Consider the following 21293-nt stretch of genomic DNA (forward strand, 5'->3'; position numbering starts at 1 on the left):
AGTGGGAAAGCGCGGGGTACAAATATAACAAAAAAAAAAAAAAAAAAAAGTATATATGAAAGTGATTTTTATAATTATACTTTTGCAATAGCTAAAAATGAATGTATTTTTGTGTGTTCTGGCTACATCTGTGTAAGCATACAAATCAGTAAGTTTTTTCCACAAGTCTGCATTTGTGTATAAACACATTTTTTCTTTCAGCGATACAACATCAATACAGAAAATACCTTTTTATCCAAGGGTTTGGTTTCTTTTTTTTTTATTTTTTATTATTTTATCTTTTCCCTTGGCTTTTTGAAAAATGCTGCCCACATTACTTTTGTGCTTATTGCCATGCAGGTGACTATGTTTCAATTCTCTACCCTGTTTTCTGCATTTTTTGGACCAGCCAAAGCATGCAGGAGAAGCAGTATCCCTAACCCCCAGAGGGAGAGAGCCTCCAAGGATTTGTGGCCCGATTGAAGACAGTTTCTGCAAAGGCTGGTCTAGGTGGACATGAGAAAACCCTAAAGTAGTTACAAATAAGACTAACTTTACAAAATAGAGGCCAGTCTGAATGAGCTTAAAGCTCAAAATAAGAGAAGGACACTGTCAAAATGAAACATCTCAACCAACAAAATAACCTAACACAACAATATTTGCATATCACAACCAGGAAGGAAAGGGATCCTGGTGACTACTCACATCATGTCCACCTGCCTCATCTGATAAGCTAAAAATAACATATAGAACATATTATACAATAGTCAACTAACTACCTGCTCCCTTGACCCTTGCCCATCAAAAAGATAGTGCAGCAGGCAAGTATGGGCCTCATAGATGGCACCACAAAAATTGTGAACGCCTCACCTTCTAATGGGCAACTACCAACAGCATTAAAAAGGGCAGAGGTTCGCCCTCTGCTAAAGAAAAACAACCTTGCCCACGACTAACTTGAAAGTTAGTCAAGTATCCAACATCCCGTTTCTAGGGAAACTCGTTCAACAAACAGTCTATGTTCAACTGGCTAGAAGAGAGAAACTGGCAAGATCCATGTCAATCTGAATTCAGTCCTTGTATCCCTACTAGATGATCTTCACAGAAACTGAGACAAGGGATTTGCCTCGATATTAGTACTGCTAGATTTCTCAGTTATCAGTGGAACAGTACTTGCCTGGTTCAGATCTTATCTAACAGGCAACAATCCATAATGTTTGGAAGCAACTCATCACCACCATGGACACTCACCTGCAGGGTACCACAAGGATCAATACTATCACCTATTCTGTTCAATATCTACCTCAAGCCACTAGCTGAGCTCATTTGGTCAATGGACACTCAGTTCTACATCTATGCGGATGATGTGCAGCTACACATACCCACTGAACCTGACTTACCTACAGCCTTGAATAAACTGATTACCTATCTAACATCAATTCAAGATTGGGCTAAACACAACAAACTTTGCCTGAACACAAGTAAAACTGAGCTTCTCTGGGTCCCTAAGACAAGTGGATACATATAACTGACATCAAAATCCCTTTTGGGAAGTACGAACTCACACTCAAATCACAAGTCAGGAACCTTGGAATACAGTTATATTCAACACTTACTCTGATTCCCCAAATCCAAACAACCTTCAAGAGCTGCTTCTACTATTTGCAACAGCTACGTTGCCTCTCTCCTTACATCAAGAAGGTAAATCTTATCCCAGTTGTGCATGCCATGATAACATCAAGATTGGATTACTGCAATGCACTATACAATGGTCTGACTACAAAGGGCCTGCACCAGCTTCAGGTGATTCAGAATGCAGCAGCAAGACTCGTAAAAGGTTGCAAGTGACGTGACCACATCACACCATTTTTGCAAAATTTTCATTGGCTACCAGTACAATAGAGGGCTAAATTTAAAACTCTGTCTTATCTTCAAGGTCCGGAAAGGAAATGGCCCTGGGTAACTGAAGAATAGGATGATCCTCCACACACCGCCAAGGACACTAAGGTCCTTCCAAGGACTATCACTAACCACACCCTCTCCACAAGACATTAGAAGATGTGATACCTGCAAGGGAGCCTTCTCTGGAGTAGCCCCCACACTCTGGAATGCACTGCCTGAAAGGCTCCGCTTAACACAAAACTATCTCTACTTCAGGAAGCAGGTGAAAGCTGGGCTCTTCAACCAGGCCTTTAATGGAAGAAATAACTAACTTGTTAGTCTCACTCACAAGGAGCGACTCGGGCTGCACATACTGCAGAGGGACATGTTTATCCACTCCTACCCTAGCTGAGATAATATTTTACCATCTCTCTGACCTCATGTACAACTTTCTTTAAATCAGTCACATTACTTTCTAACTCTTCTTACTCTCTTACCTATCTATATGTTCCATTTTTGCTTTACTCTTCACTATCAATTAAAATGTTCTATTACATATTGTGTTGACATTGTAAGTAGAAAATACACCAGCACGCTTCATTACAGACCTCACCACTCACTTAAACTTCCTCCTTCAACAAGGATCCTTCCCCACCGAACATGGTGACATACTACTTACACCAATACCAAAAAAACACCAAGAAATCAGTAGACGACATCACAATTACCGGACCTGTGGCCTCCATCCCCCTACTAACCAAATTGATGGAAAACAGAATAACCTCCCAGCTCAATGAATTCATACAAAAATTCTCCATCCTACATAAGTTGCAATCGGGCTTTTGACCTGCCCACAGCACTGAAACAGTACTACTTACCTTAATATCCAAATTCAAACATGAAATATCATTTGGAAACAACATCATCCCTTCTGCAGTTTGACTTATCTAGCGCATTTAGAATCAAAGCCCAGAGAATGCCCAGCAGATCGATCTTGGACCGACTTTGACACGCTCTCACCAAAGGAAATCTCACACTGGCTAGGAAAATACGCCAAATCACAATGCAAATTAGACATCTGCCCTAACAGCTTAATAAGATCCGCACCCAAGCAATTCAAAACAGACCTCACGAACCACATAAATTACAGGCTTCAAAATGGACTCTTTCCCAGGGAAAAAGGAAACATCCTACTCACCCCGTTGCCAAAAGATGCTAAAAAAAGCACAATGGACCTAACTATCGACCAGTAGCATCGATTCTACTCATGACCAAACTCATGGAAGGCATAGTAACGAAACAACTTACTGAATACCTAAATAAACACTCAATTCTGCACGAATCTCAATCAGGATTTCGGTCAAACCACAGCACCGAAACTGTACTAGTATCCGCAATGAACTTATTCAAACAGACAATTGCGACTGGTAACAATATCCTCCTCCTGCAATTCGATATGTCCAGTGCCTTTGACATGGTTAATCATGATATACTAATACATATACTAGAATACTTCGGAGTAGGAAGCACAGTTCTCAAATGGTTCAAAGGATTCCTGACCACAAGATCATACCAAGTAACAACGAATGCGGACAGATCACCTCCATGGACACCTGAGTGCGGAGTCCCCCAGGGATCACCTCTCTCACCAACACTATTCAACTTAATGATGATACCGCTAGCCAAACTACTAGCCAATCAAAAACTTAAACCCTACATTTAAGCAGATGACGTCACAATTTACATCCCATTCAAACATGATCTAAATGAAATCACCAATGAGATCAACCAAAGCCTCCAAATAATGCACACTTGGGCAGATGCATTCCAACTAAAACTTAATGCAGAAAAAACACAATGTCTTGTTCTCACCTCGCAGCATAACACAAAAAACTTCTCCACCATAAAAACACCATACTGCTCTCTTCCTGTTTCACAAAACTTGAAAATTCTTGGAGTCACCTTAGATCGAAACCTCACTCTTGACAGCCACGTGAAAAAGATGTTCTACACCATGTAGAAACTCAAAAGAATAAAACCATTCTTCCCGAGATACATCTTCCGCACCCTGGTACAGTCAATGGTAATAACTCATCTAGATTACTGCAATGCATTATACGCTGGATGCAAAGAACAGACAATAAAAAAACTCCAAACTGCCCAGAACACGGCCGCCAGACTCATATTTGGAAAAACTAAATATGAAAGTGCAAAACCCCTAAGAGAGAAACTTCACTGGCTCCCACTCAAGGAACGCATCGTGTTCAAGATCTGCACGATAGTACACAAAATCATTCATACCGACGCCCCAATCTACATGCTAAACCTCGCAGACCTACCTCCCAGAAACGCCACAAGATCATCCCGCAAATTTCTCAACCTGCACTATCCCAGCTGCAAAGGTCTTAAATACAAACAGATGCATGCCACTACCTTCTCCTACATGAGCACGCAGATATGGAATGCATTACCTACAGACCTGAAAGCAATCAGCGAAACAATAGTCTTTCGAAAATCCCTGAAGACATTCTTCTTCAACAAGGCCTACAATGAGAACTTATAGCCTCACTAAATTAATCAATGAAAACATTTATCCTTCGAAAAGCCTTGAAGTCGTTCTTCTTTTTCTGCTAGTTCCACAATGATAACCTCTAGCCTTACTAAGTCACCCCACTAACCCAATCAATTAAGAATGCCTACCTGCTACAACTATCCTAATTACTCTCTTCCTTCTTCTCTTACCTCTCCTAATCATTACACATTAATAATTGTATCTGATATCCTGTAATGACAATGTTTCAAATCTATGTAAGCCACATTGCGCCTGTAAATAGGTGGGGGAATGTGGGATACAAATGCAATAAAAGCGAATGCTACATACCTGTAGAAGGTATTCTCCGAGGACAGCAGGCTGATTGTTCTCACTGATGGGTGACGTCCACGGCAGCCCCTCCAATCGGAACACTTTCTAGCAAAGTCCTTTGCTAGTCCTCGCGCGCCGATGCGCACCGCGCATGCGCGGCCGTCTTCCCGCCCGAACCGGCTCGTGCCGGCCAGCCTCATATGTAGCAAGACACAACTCCAAAGGGGAGGCGGGCGGGTTTGTGAGAACAATCAGCCTGCTGTCCTCGGAGAATACCTTCTACAGGTATGTAGCATTCGCTTTCTCCGAGGACAAGCAGGCTGCTTGTTCTCACTGATGCGGTATCCCTAGCCCCCAGGCTCACTCAAAACAACAACCATGGTCAATTGGGCCTCGCAACGGCGAGGACATAACTGAGATTGACCTAAAAAATTTACCAACTAACTGAGAGTGCAGCCTGGAACAGAACAAACATGGGCCTAGGGGGGTGGAGTTGGATTCTAAACCCCGAACAGATTCTGAAGCACTGACTGCCCGAACCGACTGTCGCGTCGGGTATCCTGCTGCAGGCAGTAATGAGATGTGAATGTGTGGACAGATGACCACGTCGCAGCTTTGCAAATCTCTTCAATAGTGGCTGACTTCAAGTGGGCTACCGACACTGCCATGGCTCTAACATTATGAGCCGTGACATGACCCTCAAGAGCCAGCCCAGCCTGGGCGTAAGTGAAGGAAATGCAATCTGCTAGCCAATTGGATATGGTGCGTTTCCCCACAGCCACTCCCCTCCTATTGGAATCAAAAGAAACAAACAATTGGGCGGACTGTCTGTTGGGCTGTGTCCGCTCCAGATAGAAGGCCAATGCTCTCTTGCAGTCCAATGTGTGCAGCTGACGTTCAGCAGGGCAGGAATGAGGACTGGGAAAGAATGTTGGCAAGACAATTGACTGGTTCAGATGGAACTCCGACACAACCTTTGGCAAGAACTTAGGGTGAGTGCGGAGGACTACTCTGTTATGATGAAATTTGGTGTAAGGGGCCTGGGCTACCAGGGCCTGAAGCTCACTGACTCTACGAGCTGAAGTAACTGCCACCAAGAAAATGACCTTCCAGGTCAAGTACTTCAGATGGCAGGAATTCAGTGGCTCAAAAGGAGGTTTCATCAGCTGGGTGAAAACGACATTGAGATCCCATGACACAGTAGGAGGCTTGACAGGGGGCTTTGACAAAAGCAAACCTCTTATGAAGCGAACAACTAAAGGCTGTCCTGAGATCGGCTTACCTTCCACACGGTAATGGTATGCACTGATTGCACTAAGGTGAACCCTTACAGAGTTGGTCTTGAGACCAGACTCAGACAAGTGCAGAAGGTATTCAAGCAGGGTCTGTGTAGGACAAGAGCGAGGATCTAGGGCCTTGCTGTCACACCAGACGGCAAACCTCCTCCATAGAAAGAAGTATCTCCTCTTAGTGGAATCTTTCCTGGAAGCAAGATAGATGCGGGAGACACCCTCCGACAGACCCAAAGAGGCAAAGTCTACGCTCTCAACATCCAGGCCGTGAGAGCCAGGGACCGGAGGTTGGGATGCAGAAGCGCCCCTTCGTCCTGTGTGATGAGGGTCGGAAAACACTCCAATCTCCACGGTTCTTCGGAGGACAACTCCAGAAGAAGAGGGAACCAGATCTGACGCAGCCAAAAAGGAGCAATCAGAATCATGGTGCCTCGGTCTTGCTTGAGTTTCAACAAAGTCTTCCCCACCAGAGGTATGGGAGGATAAGCATACAGCAGACCCTCCCCCCAGTCCAGGAGGAAGGCATCCGATGCCAGTCTGCCGTGGGCCTGAAGCCTGGAACAGAACTGAGGGACTTTGTGGTTGGCTCGAGATGCGAAGAGATCTACCAAGGGGGTGCCCCACACCTGGAAGATCTGTCGCACTACACGGGAACTGAGCGACCACTCGTGAGGTTGCATAATCCTGCTCAACCTGTCGGCCAGACTGTTTACGCCTGCCAGATATGTGGCTTGGAGCACCATGCCGTGACGGCGAGCCCAGAGCCACATGCTGACGGCTTCCTGACACAGGGGGCGAGATCCGGTGCCCCCCTGCTTGTTGATGTAATACATAGCAACCTGGTTGTCTGTCTGAATTTGGATAATTTGGAGGGACAGCCGATCTCTGAAAGCCTTCAGAGCGTTCCAGACCGCTCGCAACTCCAGAAGATTGTTCTGCAGATCGCGTTCCTGGAGGGACCAGCTTCCTTGGGTGTGAAGCCCATCGACATGCGCTCCCCACCCCAGGAGAGACGCATCCGTAGTCAGCACTTTTTGTGGCTGAGGAATTTGGAAAGGACGTCCCAGAGTCAAATTGGACCAAATCGTCCACCAATACAGGGATTTGAGAAAACTCGTGGACAGGTGGATCACGTCTTCTAGATCCCCAGCAGCCTGAAACCACTGGGAAGCTAGGGTCCATTGAGCAGATCTCAAGTGAAGGTGGGCCATGGGAGTCACATGAACTGTGGAGGCCATGTGGCCCAGCAATCTCAACATCTGCCGAGCTGTGATCTGCTGGGACGCCCGCACCCGCGAGACGAGGGACAACAAGTTGTTGGCTCTCGTCTCTGGGAGGTAGGCGCGAGCCGTCCGAGAATCCAGCAGATGAATTCGAGTTTCAGCACTGGGAGAAGGTGGGACTTTGGATAATTTATCACAAACCCCAGTAGCTCCAGGAGGCGAATAGTCATCTGCATGGACTGCAGGGCTCCTGCCTCGGATGTGTTCTTCACCAGCCAATCGTCGAGATATGGGAACACGTGTACCCCCAGTCTGCGAAGTGCTGCTGCTACTACAGCCAAGCACTTGGTGAACACTGGGCGCAGAGGCGAGCCCAAAGGGTAGCACACAGTACTGGAAGTGACGTGTGCCCAGCTGAAATCGTAGATACTGTCTGTGAGCTGGCAGTATCGGGATGTGCGTGTAGGCGTCCTTCAAGTCCAGAGAGCATAGCCAGTTGTTTTCCTGAATCATGGGGAGAAGGGTGCCCAGGGAAAGCATCCTGAACTTTTCTTTGACCAGATATTTGTTCAGGGCCCTTAGGTCTAGGATGGGACGCATCCCCCCTGTTTTCTTTTCCACAAGGAAGTACCTGGAATAGAATCCCAGCCCTTCTTGCACGGGCTCGACCGCATTGGCGCTGAGAAGGGCGGAGAGTTCCTCTGCAAGTACCTGCTTGTGCTGGAAGCTGTAAGACTGAGCTCCCGGTGGACAATTTGGAGGTTTTGAGGTCAAATTGAGGGTGTATCCTTGCCGGACTATTTGGAGAACCCACTGATCGGAGGTTATGAGAGGCCACCTTTGGTGAAAAGCTTTCAACCTCCCTCCGACTGGCAGGTCGCCCGGCACTGACACATGTATGTCGGCTATGCTCTGCTGGAGCCAGTCAAAAGCTCGTCCCTTGCTTTTGCTGGGAAGCCGAGGGGCCTTGCTGAGTCGCACGCTGCTGACGAGAGCGTGCGCGCTGGGGCTTAGCCTGGGCCTCAAGCTGTCGAGAAGGAGGATTGTACCTACGCTTGCCAGAAGAGTAGGGAACAGTCTTTCTTCCCCCAAAAAATCTTCTACCTGTAGAGGTAGAGGCTGAAGGCTGCCGGCGGGAGAACTTGTCGAAAGCGGTGTCCCGCTGGTGGAGCTGCTCTACCACCTGCTCGACTTTCTCTCCAAAAATATTATCCGCACGGCAAGGCGAGTCCGCAATCCGCTGCTGGATTCTATTCTCCAGGTCGGAGGCACGCAGCCATGAGAGCCTGCGCATCACCACACCTTGAGCAGCGGCCCTGGACGCAACATCAAAGGTGTCATACACCCCTCTGGCCAGGAATTTTCTGCACGCCTTCAGCTGCCTGACCACCTCCTGAAATGGCTTGGCTTGCTCAGGGGGGAGCTTGTCCACCAAGCCCGCCAACTGCCGCACATTGTTCCGCATGTGTATGCTCGTGTAGAGCTGGTAGGACTGAATTTTGGCCACGAGCATAGAAGAATGGTAGGCCTTCCTCCCAAAGGAGTCCAAGGTTCTAGAGTCCTTGCCCGGGGGCGCCGAAGCATGCTCCCTAGAACTCTTGGCCTTCTTTAGGGCCAAATCCACAACTCCAGAGTCATGAGGCAACTGAGCGCGCATCAGCTCTGGGTCCCCATGGATCCGGTACTGGGACTCGATCTTCTTGGGAATGTGGGGATTAGTTAGAGGCTTGGTCCAGTTCGCCAGCAATGTCTTTTTCAGGACATGATGCATGGGTACTGTGGACGCTTCCTTAAGTGGAGAAGGATAGTCCAGGAGCTCAAACATTTCAGCCCTGGGCTCGTCCTCCACAACCACCGGGAAGGGGATGGCCGTAGACATCTCCCGGACAAAGGAAGCGAAAGACAGGCTCTCAGGAGGAGAAAGCTGCCTTTCAGGAGAGGGAGTGGGATCAGAAGGAAGACCCTCAGACTCCTCGTCAGAGAAATATCTGATGTCCTCTTCCTCTTCCCACGAGGCCTCACCATCGGTGTCAGACACAAGTTCACGGACCTGTGTCTGCAGCCGTGCCCGGCTCGACTCCGTGGAACCACGGCCACGGTGGGAGCGTCGAGAGGTAGACTCCCTCGCCCGCACCGGCGAAGCTCCCTCCGCAGACGTAGTCGGGGAGCCTTCCTGGGAGGCTACCGCAGTCGGTACCGATGTCGGAGACCTCACCCCGGGCAATGGGCCAGCCGGCGCCTCGCTCGACGGTACGGGTGGCGCAAGCACCCCCGGTACCGGAGGGGTAGGGCGCAACAGCTCTCCCAGGATCTCTGGGAGAACGGCCCGCAGACTCTCGTTCAGAGCGGCTGTGGAAAAAGGCATGGAAGCCGATGCAGGCGTCGATGTCAGAGTCTGTTCCGGGCGTGGAGGCTGTTCCGGGCTGTCCAAAGGGGAGCGCACCGACACCTCTTGAACAGAGGGCGAGCGGTCCTCTCGGTGCCGATGCCTACTGGGTGCCGACTCCCTTGGCAACCCAGAGCTCTCGGTGCCGACACGGGAAGGGGACCGGTGACGATGCTTCTTCAATTTTTTGGGACGAAGCATGTCACCGGAGCTTCCCGGCACCGACGAGGAGGACGTAGAATCCAGCCGTCTCTTCCTCGGGGCCGAGGCCGAAGGAGGTCGGTCTCGGGGGGCTGTACCGCAGGAGCCCTCAGGGTAGGGGGAGACCCACCCGAAGGCTCACCGCCACCAGCAGGGGAATGGACAGCCCTCACCTGCACTCCAGACGAAGCACCACCGTCTGACGACATCAGCAGACGAGGAGGTCTCGATACCACCGACGCAGCCCTGCGATGTCGCCCCGATGCCTCGATGCACTCGATGCAATCGGGGGCGAGGATGAAGGTCCGGGTGCCGACTACGTCGAAGCAGTCGATACTCCCGGTGCCGATGCCGACGAAGAGCCCGAGAACAAAACGTTCCACTGGGCTAATCTCGCTACCTGAGTCCGCTTTTGCAAAAGAGAACACAGACTACAGGCCTGCGGGCGGTGCCCAGCCCCCAGACACTGAAGACACGACGCGTGCCTGTCAGTGAGCGAGATTACCCGGGCGCACTGGGTGCACTTCTTGAAGCCGCTGGAAGACTTCGATGTCATGGGCGGAAAAATCGCGCCGGCGAGATCAAAACTCGAAATGGCGAAAATGGCACCACAAAAATAGGGGGAAGAAAACTTCGAACTAAGGCCTAAATAGGGCCTATCCCGACGACGAAAGAAAACTTACCGGGGCAAAACTAGAAGTACGGGAAGGGAGAAAACCATAAAGATCTCCTTCCGACACCTTTTTTTTTTTTTTTTTTTTTAGAACGAAGTTGATAAACGACGCGCGAGGTCAACTTTCGGGGCGCGAACGGCGAAACACGACCGTACCGAGCGCGGACAAAAGAAGACTGGTCGGCACGAGCCGGTTCGGGCGGGAAGACGGCCGCGCATGCGCGGTGCGCATCGGCACGCGAGGACTAGCAAAGGACTTTGCTAGAAAGTGTTCCGATTAAAGGGGCTGCCGTGGACGTCACCCATCAGTGAGAACAAGCAGCCTGCTTGTCCTCGGAGAATAATAATAATATTCTTACAAAATTACTAGATAAACTAGGGATTGGCAGAAACATTATTAAATGGATAAAAGGTTTTATCACCTCTAGATCCTATTGAGCCAAATCATCCTCATCAATCTCATCTCCTTGGTCATCAAAATGCGGGGTACCCCAAGGATCACCTCTATCCCCGATCCTCTTTAACCTTATGATGCTCCCTCTGGCCAAGTTCCTATCTAAATTTGGCCTCAATCCCTTCATTTATGCAGATGACGTCACTATATTCATACCCTAAATCTAATTTAGCAGAAATTTCTGATAAAATAATCAATGGAATGAACATATTATCCTCATGGGCCAACGCTTTTAAGATGAAACTGAATAAGGAAAAAACACAATGTCTAATCCTCTCATCCCAGTACTCTACACTCATTCCAACTACACTCATTACCCCAGACGTTAATATTCCCATATCTGACAACCTAAAAATTTTAGGGGTAATATTAGACAACCATCTAACCCTGGAGAATCATGTAAAAGCTACGACAAAGAAAATGTTCAATATGTTGTGGATGCTAAAATGAGTGAAATTATATCTTCCCCAAAAAACCTTCCACAACCTTGTTCAATCCATTGTACTTACCCAAGTTGACTACTGCAATAGTATACTTTCATTGGATCCAAGGCCCAAATCCTGAAAAAACTTCAAACCACCCAGAACACGGCAGCCAGACTTATTTTTGGTAAGTCGCGATTTGAAAGCGCAACACCTCTCCATAAAAAGCTTCATTGGCTCCCCATTACTGAACAAATTTATTTCAAGGTCCACACCCTGATTCACAAGATTATCTATGGAGAAGCCCCAGGTTATATGTACAATCTGACTGACCTTCCAGCCAGAAACGACTCAAAATCTTCTCGAACTTATCTCAACTTACATCTCCCCAATTGCAAAGGACTTAAGTACAAAACTTACTACGCATCCAACTTCTCCGTTATAGGCAGCCAACTATGGAATGCCTTACCAAGATCCATTCGAACAGTCAATGACCATCTACCTTTCCGGAAGCTGTTAAAAACTTACCTCTTCAAGCAAGCCTACACAAATGACCTGACTTGGACTACGAGTCCATCTGCGCTACCTGGATCAGACTATGAAGACTGAACCTGAAATATACTCCCTATTTAATCCTAACACATCCCTCTTCCTACCCCTCCCTATACATACTCCCATACTTAACAACACGCTAATCCCAATATACACCCTCCTCCCATTCCCCTACCGTTACCATCCTCCTTTCTTGCCCATCTTACATAGTAACATAGTAGATGGCGGCAGAAAAAGACCTGCACGGTCCACCCAGTCTGCCCAACAAGATACACTCACGTGTCATTTTTTGTGTAAACCTTACCTTGATTTGTACCTGTCTTTTTCAGGGCACAGACTGTAGAAGTCTGCCCAGCACTATCCCCACCTCCCAACCACCTGCCCCGCCTCCCACCACCGGATCTGGCACAGACCGTGTAAGTCTGCCCATCACTATCCCCACCTCCCAACCACCAGCCCTGCCTCCCACCGCCGGCTAAGCTTCTGGGGATCCCTTCCTTCTGAGGAGGATTCCTTTAAGTTTATCCCACGCATGTTTGAATTCAGTTACCGTTTTCCTCTCCACCACCTCCCGTGGGAGGGCATTCCAAGCATCCACCACTCTCTCTGTGAAAAAATACTTCCTGACATTTTTCTTGAGTCTGCCCCCCTTCAATCTCATTTCATGTCCTCTCGTTCTACCGCCTTCCCCTCTCCGGAAAAGGTTAGTTTGCACATTAATACCTTTCAAATATTTGAACGTCTGTATCATATCACCCCTGTTTCTCCTTTCCTCCAGGGTATACATGTTCAGGTCTGCAAGTCTCTCCTCATACGTCTTGTAACGCAAATCCCATACCATTCTCGTAGCTTTTCTTTGCACCCCTTCCATTTTTTTCACATCCTTCACAAGATACGGCCTCCAAAACTGAACACAATACTCCAGGTGGGGCCTCATCAACGTCTTAAACAGGGGTATTAAAACCTCTTTTCTTCTGCTGGTCACACCTCTCTCTATACAGCCTAGCAATCGTCTAGCTACGGCCACAGCCGTGTCACACTGTTTCGACGCATTCAGGTCCTCAGATACTATCACCCCAAGATCCCTCTCCCCGTCTGTACCTATCAGACTCTCACCGCCTAACACATACATCTCCCGTGGATTTCTACTCCCTAAGTGCATCACTTTGCATTTCTTCGCATTGAATTTTAATTGCCAAATGTTAGACCATTCTTCTAGCTTCGGCAGATCTTTTTTCATGCTTTCTACTCCCTCCGGGGTGTCTACTCTGTTGCAAATCTTAGTTCATCCGCAAAAAGGCAAACTTTACCTTTTAACCCTTCGGCAATATCACTCACAAATATACTGAATAGAAACGGCCCAGCACCGATCCCTGAGGCACTCCACTACTCACCTTTCTCTCCTCCGAGCGAACTCCATTTACCACCACCCTCTGGTGTCTGCCCGTCAACCAGCTCCTAATCCAGTTCACCACTTCGGGTCCTATCTTCAGCCCTTCTAGTTTATTCAAGAGCCTCCTGTGGGGAACCGTGTCAAAAGCTTTGCTGAAATCTAAGTAGATTACGTCCATAGCACGTCCTTACCTATCCACATCTAAACGACCATCTCTTTACTTACTATATTACAGCTACATCCACTCTATGTTACTTTGTTAACCTGATATACTATGTAAGCCGCACTGAACCTGCTAGTGAGTGGGAAAGTGCGGGATATAAACATTACAAATAAATAAATAAATAAATAAATAAAATACTATGCCATACTTTGTATTATTTGAATATTTTTACTGCTGTAATTGCCTATTGCTCATGGTTGTTCTATTCTTACTGTACACCGCCTTGAGTGAATTCCTTCAAAAAGGCACTAAATAAATCCTAATAAATAGTAAAATATTCAGCAGTCCTGGCAATATGTGCAAAAGCATATATATATAAGCCTATGAAGTTGGCCTTATAGCTTGGTTGTAATAATTTAGTGTGACACGCTTGGATTCCAATCCCACTTCCAATAGGATGAACGTATATGACAGCGGTAATACACCTGGGTTTCAGGGAGAAACGGAGTTAAAGTTTGAGAAGAGACTTCCCTGCAGCTCATGCTAATCAAGGGGATCTCGTACTGCCTGGGAATCTCATTTGGGGAAGTTAGGAAGAAATGGAATAAAAAGCAGGCACAGAAAAGAAAGTTTACTTAGCCTTTTTGGTCTTCGATGACAGCCTGAATAAGGTAAAAAGGAAGAGTGTAGAAGACTAACAAATGCCAGGAGCAACATGACGACACTATATAATATGTAAGACCAGGTTCTTAAAGAATCACATAAACCCAAGGATCCATATTCTTACTTCAGTTCCTCCAAATAAATGCACCTGCCATATGCACATTCGCTTACTTTTTGTGTTTCACAGTTTGGTTCACAGCTGTGGTTCATGAAGCGAGAGCAGTTTCCTTTCTGGGTGGCATCAATGATCTGGGAGAATAGACACATACACAAAAAAAAACACAAAAAACACAATTGAGAATTTAATTTAGCAACAAAATTTCTTCTTTAATATATTTACTATCATAATTAGGACTTGTTTTCTTTAGTTTTAACAGATAAACACTAATAAAACACTCCTGGTAAGGAAAGGCTAAAGAGGTTAGGACTCTTCAACATGAGGAAAAAACTGTGGCGAGATAAAATCATATCTTGAGTGGAATGGGTAAATATGAATTGGTTATTTACTTTTTCAAAAAGAACAAAGACTCCAAGATTTGGCATGAAGTTTCTAAGCAACGCATTTAAAACAAAATGGGACAATAAATTTTCACTTAAATGCATAATCAAGATCTGGAATTTGTTGCTGAAAGATGTGGTAAAGCAATGGCTATGCTTGAGTCCAAAAAGGTTTTGAACAAGTTCCTAGAGAAAAAGTCCATAAGTTGTTATTAAGAAAGTAGACTTGGACAAAGTCACTATTTATCATCACAATTAAACAGCATGAAATCTATTTGTTGGGAGCTTGCCTGGTAATTGACCTGGATTAGTCACTGTTGGCTTTTTTTTTTTTTTAGATTCAATGAAGCAGGCGAATCTGGGTGACAAATTTAATGAAGGATAGTTAGGCAAATATAGCAGGGGGTCTGAGGCCACATAATATTAAGGGATGAATATCCTCCTCTTATTTTTCATTTTTTAGTCTATAGCTCGCAGCTCTTTCTTGGTGGGCATAGGGCACGGACATATCATAAAAGAGGAGGTGGAAGAACTAGTTTCTAAACTTGTCTGATCACATCCAGTACCCACTGATTGGAAGTCACCTAGGACTACTCCTTGTTGAATGCAGAAAAACTTTCTCTGAGGTGCCCACAGCCCATCACTGAGCAGACTTAGAGGCAATAGGGGATCTTGCTTCCTCCCCTTAATCTTTCTCATCAAATCAAAAGGAAGATGAGTAAGACTGAAAACAAGAACACTAATAAGAGCCCATCTACCCGTCTTAGTGCCACAAAATTTTGATTCACCCAAAATACAATGAAAAGAAATTTTTGGCTTGTCTTCTAATAACCTGAGAATTTCCAAGATGTTTAACAAGCTTTTCCAAATCCTCACCGAACAGTAAATTCTCTCTGAAGGGAAGCCTGCTTAGATGAGACTTAGAGGCTGTGTCTGCAGAACACTTTCAAAGTCGTAAAAGATACCTAGCTGCAACTGAAACCACCATACATTTGGCTGAAGTTCTAATAACGTCATAGAGGACATCTGATATAAGCTATAGCTGCCACTAAATGTGCAAGCTATCTAGGCAACTCCAAATCCTCTCCAGAAAGCTCTTCATGAAACTGTGAACCTAATGATGAGAAGCTCTGGAAGCGTAGGCTTTAAAGACAACTGCCTGGAGCCACAAACCTGAAACCTCAAATGCTTGTTTTAAAACACCTCCAATTTACAATCCTAAACTTCTTTCAGAGTGCCTTCTACCGGGATAGTGGTTTGCTTAGTAATGGCTGTCATCAAGGCATCCACCTTAGGCTGCTTAAATTTCTCCTTGTCCTCTGGCACTAAAGCTTTACCATAGGCATACTAACCCTCAGCCCTGCCTCCAAAGATCAACACTTGAATAGTCTGATGCACCAGGTAGGCTTTAGGAGGTTGGCTTATTACCTCAAGAACAGCATCTCCAACTGAAGCCCCCTGAAGCTCCAGTTATCCAAAATAGACAAGGTTTCTAAAGTCTTTTCAATAACAACCGCTAACTTTTCCCTCCATAAAAGATGGACTATAGTAAGGTCACCCCCCCCGTCTGATACTGGAATCACTCTCTTCGCCAAGAGTTCAGCAAGAGAAGGAGCCTCAGAGACAGAAGACACTGAACTGCACTATGAGAATCTCTGATCCAACAGAACAAGACTCCCAGGCATCTAAATTCTCAGTCTCTGGGAGTGAGAAAGGACTTCCAGTGGTCTGGGTGCATTCTGCAGTTCTGGAAAAAACTGAGACCTCTTGAAAATAAGCAAGCTTCATGGAGCAGGACTATCCAACTATATATCTTTAATCAACATCAAAATCTGATACCAACAGCATTTTATAAGCCGACAGCTCCGCCACATATGCACTGTCCCAACTCCCCCCCCCCCCCATACACACACAATTATGCCAATACTAAGCATCCTTTTCCACTCCCATCCTAAACAACCTCACTGGGATAAAGTATGAGCAATACAGTACTTTATATCCATTTCCACCAGGTTGGTGGAAGCACAAAGGTGGTCCTCACAAGAAAGTCAAGCAGCACCAGCAGGGATGAGAGCGAGGAAAGTTCCAAATGACCAAGGCAAAGAAAGCAGTAAAAGCATCAAAAAGTTTATTTGCCAGAAATTGCTGACTCCAAGACCCCACATGGGCCGTGTTTCGGCATAAAGCCTTCCTCAGGGATCTAAACAAACATTGATACAATAAGATAAAAACATTAAAATACAAGTGTTAAAACGGCATGAGATGTATCATGATAAGTCTACATGAAAAAATGATACTTTGAGAAAAAGCGAAGATACTAACCTGTAGCAGGTATTCTCTGAGAACAGCAGGCTGATTGTTCTCACAAGTGGGCTGACGTCCGCGTCGGCCCAGGAAGCGGCAAAATTTTTCCAGCAAAATCAATAAAACTTTGCCAGTCTTCTGGCACGCAAGCAGAGTGCACCACGCATGGGCGGATGACTTCCCGCCTGTCGCGAGTGTGCCTCCTCAGTTAAATCAAAAAACATATCTCTCTATAATAAAAGGCACCTCCAACGTTTGATTGAAGCCTCAAGCCGGAACTTGAGGCGCCCGAGATATCCAGTTTGGCCATCACTGTCTGCCCCGCCCTCACGTCTGACGTTGAGGGCGGAGCAAAGAGACTCAACGAAGCAAGGAAGCCCTCCCCAACGCTGCCGTCATTTCCACACATTCAAAACAGCACCAAACGCTGACCGAGCCAGGGGTAGGAGGGACCGAGCCAGGGGGAGGAGGAGGGCGGCCAGACGGCAAGCGAGCAACTCCGGCGACTGTCCAACGGCTCAGACCGGCGGTCGGGGTCCACTACTGGCGAGTCAGAGGAGGGCGGACGGAAAGAGGAGCGGCTCCAATTCTACCGCGCCCCTCATCCCCGTTCTCTCAAAACAAACCAAGTCTACGATTCCAGCGCGCCCGTCATCCCCGTTCACTCAAAACAAACCACGTCTATGGTAAGCAAAGAAGCCCATTGGTTACTCTCTCATTCCACTCCCCTATGCAGCCGTCATTCGTATATACTCAAAAAACAATGAAACCTAGGAGCTGCTGCTGTTTCTCATTGTCCTTTTCCCAGCTGGTTCCGCTGCATACACAGTGCCTGAAAACGTGCACGACACAAGGAGGGGGGAAACACACACCCCCTGCAACTGGGAGGGAGGGGGGGGAAGGGGGAGCACACCCTGCAACTGGAAAAAAGGGAGGGGGTGGGGGACCCTGCAACTGGGAAAAAGGGAGGGGGTTGGGGGACCCTGCAAATGAGAAAAAAAGGAGGGGGGATGGGGGGACCCTGCAACTTGGAAGATGGAATGAAGGAAGGGAGGCAGGGACGGCCGGGGGGGGGGGGGGGGGGGGGGAGAAAGGAGGAAAACACACCTTCAAATGGCAGACAGACCGGGGGGGGGGGGGGGACCCCACGGCCCTGGAACTGGGAAAGAGGGGGGACCCTGGCACATACTCTCATTCTCATGCACACACTCGCACTCAGTCTCGCCCTCTCTCTCTCTCTCTCACACACACTCGCACATTCACTCTCTCTCACACAGTCACTCACACACACACTCCGAGGAAAACCTGGCTAGCGCCCGTTTCCTTTAAAACTGAAATGAGCCTTTTTTTTACTAGTAAATAAATAAGAAAACAACTCCAAAGGGGAGGTGGGCAGGATTAAGAGAACAATTATTAGCCTGCTGTCCTCAGAGAATACCTACTACAGGTTAGTATCTTTGCTTTCTCCAAGACCATGCAGGCTGCTTCTTCTCATAAGTGGGGTATCCCTATCATCCAGGCTCACTCAAAACAATAAACATTGGTTAATTGGGTCTCACAACGGTGAGGACATAACATAGGTTAACCTGAAACTATATACAGCTAGCTGAGAGTGCAGTTTGGAATAGAATAAAACGGGCCTAGGGAGATGGAGTTGGATTCTAAACCCCAAATAGATTCTGCAACACTGACTGCCCAAACCGACTGTCGCTTAGGGTATATCTTGCTGAAGGCAGTAGTGAGATGTGAATGTGTGGACTGATGACCACGTTGCAGCCTTGCAAATCTCTTCAATGGAGGCTGACTTTAAGTGAGCCACCGACACAGCCATGGCTGTAACATTATGAGCCGTGACATGGCCCTCCAGGGTCAGCCCAGTTTGGGCATTAGTGAAGGAAATGCAGTCTGCTAGCCAATTAGAGATTGTGTGTTTTCCGATGGCGACTCCCCTCCTGTTGGGATCAAAAGAAACAAACAACTGGGCGGACTGTCTGAAGGGCTTCGTCCGCTCCACGTAAAAGGCCAATGCTCTCTTGCAGTCCAAGGTGTGCAAAACTGCTTTCGCCAGGGTGGGTATGAAGAGGGGGAAAAAAATGTAGGCAAGACAATTGACTGGTTCAGATGGAACTCTGACACCACCTTAAGAAGGAACTTAGGGTGTGTGTTATGATGAAACTCAGTATAAGGTGCATGCACCACCAAGGCCTGAAGCTCACTGACCCTACGAGCTGAAGTTACAGCCACCATGAAAATGACCTTCCAGGTCAAGCACTTCAGATGCCAGGAATTCAGTGGCTCAAAAGGAGCTTTCATCAGTTGGGTGAGAACAACGTTGAGATCCCATGACACTGTTGGAGGTTTGACAGGGGGCTTTGACAAAAGCAAACCTCTCATAAAGCGAACAACTAAAGGCTGTCCACAGAAAGGCTTACCCTCTACACGGCGATGATAAGCACTATCTGCACTGAGCTGAACCCTTACAGAGTTGGTCTTGAGACCAGACTCTGACAAGTGTAGAAGGTATTCAAGCAGGGTCTGTGTATGAAAAGAAAGAGGATTTAGAGTCTTGCTGTCACACCAGACGGCAAACCTCCTCCATCTGAAAGATTAACACCTCTTCATGGAATCTTTCCTGGAAGCAAGCAAGACTCGGGGGACACCCTCTGAAAGACCCAAGGAGGCGAATTCTATGTTCTGAACATCCAGGCCATGAGAGTCAGAGACTGGAGGTTGGGATGCAGAAGCGACCCCTCGTTCTGAGTGATGAGGGTCGGAAAACACTCCAATCTCCACGGTTCTTCGGAGGACAACTCCAGAAGAAGAGGGAACCCCTGCTTGTTGGTGTAATACATGGCAACCTAATGAATTAAGATTACTTGGTTGGACAGTCGATCCCTGAAAGCCTTTAGAGTGTTCCAGATCACTCTTAATTCCAGGAGGTTGATCTGCAGACCTTTTTCCTGGAAGGACCAGGCTCCCTGAGTGTGGAGCCCATCTACAAGAGCTCCCCACCCCTGGAGAGATGCATCCGTCATCAGCACTTTTCGTGGCTGAGGAGTTTGGAATGGTCACCCCATGGTCAAATTGGATCGAATCGTCCACCACTGAAGAGAATTCCGAAAGTCGGTGGAAAGTTGGATTACATTCTCTAGATCCCCTGCAGCTTGAAACCACTGGGAAGCTAGGGCCCACTGAGCTGATCTCATATGTAGACGTGCCATAGGCGTTACATGAACTGTGGAGGCCATGTGCCCCCGAAGTCTCAACATCTGCCGAGCCGTGACCTGCTGAGATGATCAAACTATGAACACCAGGGACAGAAGGTTGTCTGCCCTTGCCTTAGGGAGATAAGCTTGAGCTGTCTGAGTATCCAGCAGAGCTCCAATGAATGCCAACTTTTGGACTGGGGTGAGATGGGACTTTGGATAATTTATGACAAACCCCAGCAGCTCCAGCACCTGAATAGTCATTCGCATGGACTCCAGAGCACCTTCCTTCATGGTGCGCTTCACCAGTCAATCGTCGACATAAGGAAATACATGCACTCCCAGTCTGAGTAGTGACGCTGCGACTACAGCTAGACACTTTGTAAACACTCTGGGCACAGACACCAGGCCAAAGGGCAGTACACGTATGTATTCCTTCCTATACTAGACCTGTAATATGGTACTAGGCTTGTAATATGGCCCTGTTAGCCCTCAGTTTTCCTAGCCTCACTGTTCTCAGCATATTTTTACTCTCTTCCTGCAGCTGCATGTAACCTACAGTGTTTTCTCAGGAAATGGAAAGTACATGTTACATTTCAAGGTGACATTTTGGAAGGAACTGAGGCTATGCAGTCCATATATGGCAGATATAACTGGATATAACCTTGGTGGTGATGAGAGACTGAGGACCCTCCAACGAAGGAGTTGTTTCTGTCAGATAGAAGGACACAAGGTGTCTTATAATATTTATTATTTGCTTGCTACATGGTTATTTGTACGCTATGAGCACACTCTACTGATAAGAAATCAGCCAACTGGCTTGAGTCCGTTTCTTCATACGAAGACACAGACTACAAGCGGCTGGGCTATGGTCGAGCTCAAGGCACTGGATACACCAGGCATGGGTATCGGTACCTGAGATGGTCCAGTTGAACCGAGTACAACGCTTGAAGCCACTGGGTGTCCTCGATGACATGGGAGGAAAAACGGCCTCGGCGAAATCAAAAGATGCGATTGTGCCTGCGGAAGAAAAAAGGGCACAAAAAGAAGGGAAAAAACCCTGACCACGAGGCCTACAGTCGGCTGTGTCAAAAAGAAAGCAAACTTAAAAAAGAGGGCTAAAAACTAAAAAAGAACTATGGG

General features: G+C 47.1%; 1 protein-coding gene across 1 annotated transcript in view; it reads right to left on the reverse strand.

Annotated features, from left to right (window-relative positions):
• SETD2 (SET domain containing 2, histone lysine methyltransferase) overlaps positions 1 to 21293 on the reverse strand; it is a 482526-nt gene that overhangs the window by 325411 nt on the left and 135822 nt on the right. The window contains 1 exon segment of the mRNA XM_030196916.1: positions 14314 to 14391. Within this exon segment, the coding sequence (XP_030052776.1) occupies positions 14314 to 14391 (78 nt within the window).

The sequence above is a fragment of the Microcaecilia unicolor genome, chromosome 1, assembly GCF_901765095.1.
Source record: "Microcaecilia unicolor chromosome 1, aMicUni1.1, whole genome shotgun sequence".
NCBI lineage: Eukaryota > Metazoa > Chordata > Amphibia > Gymnophiona > Siphonopidae > Microcaecilia > Microcaecilia unicolor.